General features: G+C 30.0%; 1 protein-coding gene across 1 annotated transcript in view; it reads right to left on the bottom strand.

Annotated features, from left to right (window-relative positions):
* Window positions 1-3,076, bottom strand: part of LOC106465589 (cadherin-related tumor suppressor-like) — a 159,536-nt gene that overhangs the window by 55,517 nt on the left and 100,943 nt on the right. The window contains exon 4 of the mRNA XM_022393959.1: window positions 1,254-1,455. Coding sequence (XP_022249667.1) covers window positions 1,254-1,455 — 202 coding nt within the window. The remainder of the gene's footprint in view (window positions 1-1,253; window positions 1,456-3,076) is intronic.

The raw sequence follows: 3,076 nt of genomic DNA, 5'->3' as shown, positions 1-3,076 counted from the left end.
CATTCGGGCTTAGCAATGCTCCAGCAACATTTGGGAGGCTGATGAAAAGAGTACTGTAAGGCCTAAAATGGAGGATAGCCCTAGTGTACCTGGATGATGTCATTGTATTTGAAGTTTATCGGAGATAATTTCTACGGAAAACTAACAAACGAACACAGAGACGTAACAATACCAAGAAGATTATATATACAAACTAATTCTTAACTATAAACCTCAGAGACATTGTACCATAATTCAACAGAAATTGAAAACAACAGCCATGTTTAATATACCATAGACCAATAACTACAAAAGAACAAAAGATAGTAAGAACTGATCACACCCTATAATAAACTCTAAAAAATTTGCTTACAGCTATAAAAGATGTAAAATAAATACTGTTTTATTTACTGTAGTGGTGCTGAAGATTAGCATACTGTTGCTAATGTAGTTTACAAAGTAAAAATAACAATTATATTCTCAAATTTGTATTAGTGAAACAGACAGACAACTACAAAGTTATATTGCTGAACATTGATTTGATCTACAAATTTCAACCAGATGTGCTTCAACTCAACATATCTATGATAAACACAGTCTTCTCTCAACCAATACAGATCTTTCCTCCACAGTCAGAATACTTGAATGAACTTACACAGAAATATAAATTTCCACACTCCAGCTTACAATCAATAAAAACAAAGACTGGCATTGGTAATATATTAAGTGTTAACTTCTAAACCTTTTTTGAAAAAATGTTTTTTTTATCAATATATATTATATCATTGTTACTCTTATAACAATAATAATATTCTGCAACTCCAATTTTGTAAAAATTTTATTTTTATTACCGTTCAGATCACATTGTGGTTAATGCCATGTGAAATAGAACATTAAATTTCTAATTTAACGTATGTTATCATACTGATCTGTACTATACCATAATGGTGAAATGCTGGTTCAATTAAATAAATTACATCTACAGTTCTGTGGTCACTTTTATGTATTTTTATATACAAAGAGTGTCAAAATTTTGTCTTGCTGCATAGTGTATGTGGTGGTGATGGTAGAGCAAAGGGTTGTTTGATGTTAGTAAATCCAAATGCACAGATATATATAAAAAGCACAAACTTGGACTAAAGCCCAAATGAATTGATAGATTTTTACATCTGTAGTAAAACCAAAAATTAGTTATGTACAAATGACTTTATACTAAAAACAAATTTTCAGGTTAACTTTTCTATTCAAATATTTTTTGCTTTGTTATTATTTACCTGAATCTAAGTCTGTGGCACTGACTGTGATGATGCTTGTACCTACTGTGACGTTTTCATGCACTTCATTGCTGTAGCTCATTGGATCAAAAAGAGGTGTGTTGTCATTGAGATCCAGAACATTAAAGTAAACAGTAACAGTACTGGACATCACAGGTTGGCCTGAGTCTTGAGCTTGTACAACAAAGACATAGTGTTGAACCTAACCCAAAATACAATTTATTTTAATGCAATAACACAACTGCAACAACTTAACATTTTTTAAACAAAAACGATTATCTAATCTTTCTGAAATGAACAAAAATGAAAAATATTTTAGTTTCACACAAAACAAATTTTAGAATAACTCATCAGTTCTATTCATTCTTATGAATATTTAGTTTCTTCTCCCAAACCAATTTTGTGAACAATAAAAAATAATGTATGTACTCAGCACATCTGGAAAGTGGACTTTTGTAAATGACCTCTGTAAGCATGTTGTCAATTACGTAGTAGTTGTACCAAAAGTGAGACTTCATGATTCTAATAATATGACCAAAATTGTGATATAGCTTTGTATGTATGTATATATAATAGGTAAGTGATGGAAAGCAAAAAGAAAGAACATTTCTGAAATAAAAATTGCTTACAAGAATATGTGTTTGTGCAAGAAGTAATTTTGAGAAAAATTTTGAGTTATCAACAAAAGCACTGAATGATACGCATAATGAAAGACTGATATTATTAATAGCAAATTTAATAAATGAAGTCAAATAACATTAAATATATAAAAACATAAAATGATAAATATTAAATGAAAAATTATGACACTGAGGTAAAATGAATTTTAAATTAATTAATGAGAGTCAAAACATTATTAATGTAATTATGAAAAAAAAATGTTCAAAACAATAGTTTCAAACATTTTCCAGAAAGACTTTCAGTTAAAGGGTCAATGTTCATGTCATGTAGGGAGACCATGTTTAAAATACTTATCTAGTAGGCTTTTTTTATTTCTCTGTTGGCTATTGATTTCAATCTCATTTCAATAACAATTAGAATAATGTCACTAACAGAGTGGTTAGGTTGATTAAAGTGTAGGGCAACAGGAAGTCTTTTTTGTAGTCTTGATAAAGGATTTATGGTTATTAACCCACTTTCTCAGGGTACTCAGGTTTTTTCAAAATACTGATGGTTGTATTTTCTTTTTTTGTTGCACTGTATAAGATACATCATATTTTGGATTTGATAAGAAACTGGTTTTGTTATGCTGTAGTAGATGTTTTTCATGTTCTTCAGAGAAAGTATGCCTACAAATGGTCATTTGTCATTATTTTCTGAACGCATTCAGATTATTGGGTTTCTTTTCTGTTGCTAACTTTTTTCTCATCATCCTGCGTGCTTTAGAATATGATGAAACAATATATACTTTATATATATATATATATAAGTATATTTAAGACAAAGCTTCTGTAGAACCAAAATGCCATAAAAATAAACAAAAAACAAGGATCACAGTAATAGAAAATATTTTACAAATACTGTTACGTCTCTGTTCGTTAGTTAATTTTCCGTAAATTCGTTCCGACGAAACTTTAGCGACACAAGTCCTTTCTTAAATAAAACTGGTTTATTCTTTCCGAATACAACTTTACGATACACTTAATTTCAACAGTCGCTCTAAAACACACGCTATAACTCACGTCTCACGTGGCCAACAATATTTTATCCGCATACATTCAATTACTCATTCACTTACACATTCTCTGACTGCAGTTCAATTACTCACTACCTCCCCGTCGCTTCGCGGCCGGTCTTATATATACAAGACTACACTATATCTA

The sequence above is a fragment of the Limulus polyphemus genome, unplaced genomic scaffold, assembly GCF_000517525.1.
Source record: "Limulus polyphemus unplaced genomic scaffold, Limulus_polyphemus-2.1.2 Scaffold69, whole genome shotgun sequence".
NCBI lineage: Eukaryota > Metazoa > Arthropoda > Merostomata > Xiphosura > Limulidae > Limulus > Limulus polyphemus.
The sequence above is the reverse complement of the archived record's forward strand: the minus strand, read 5'-3'. Positions and strand labels throughout refer to the sequence as shown.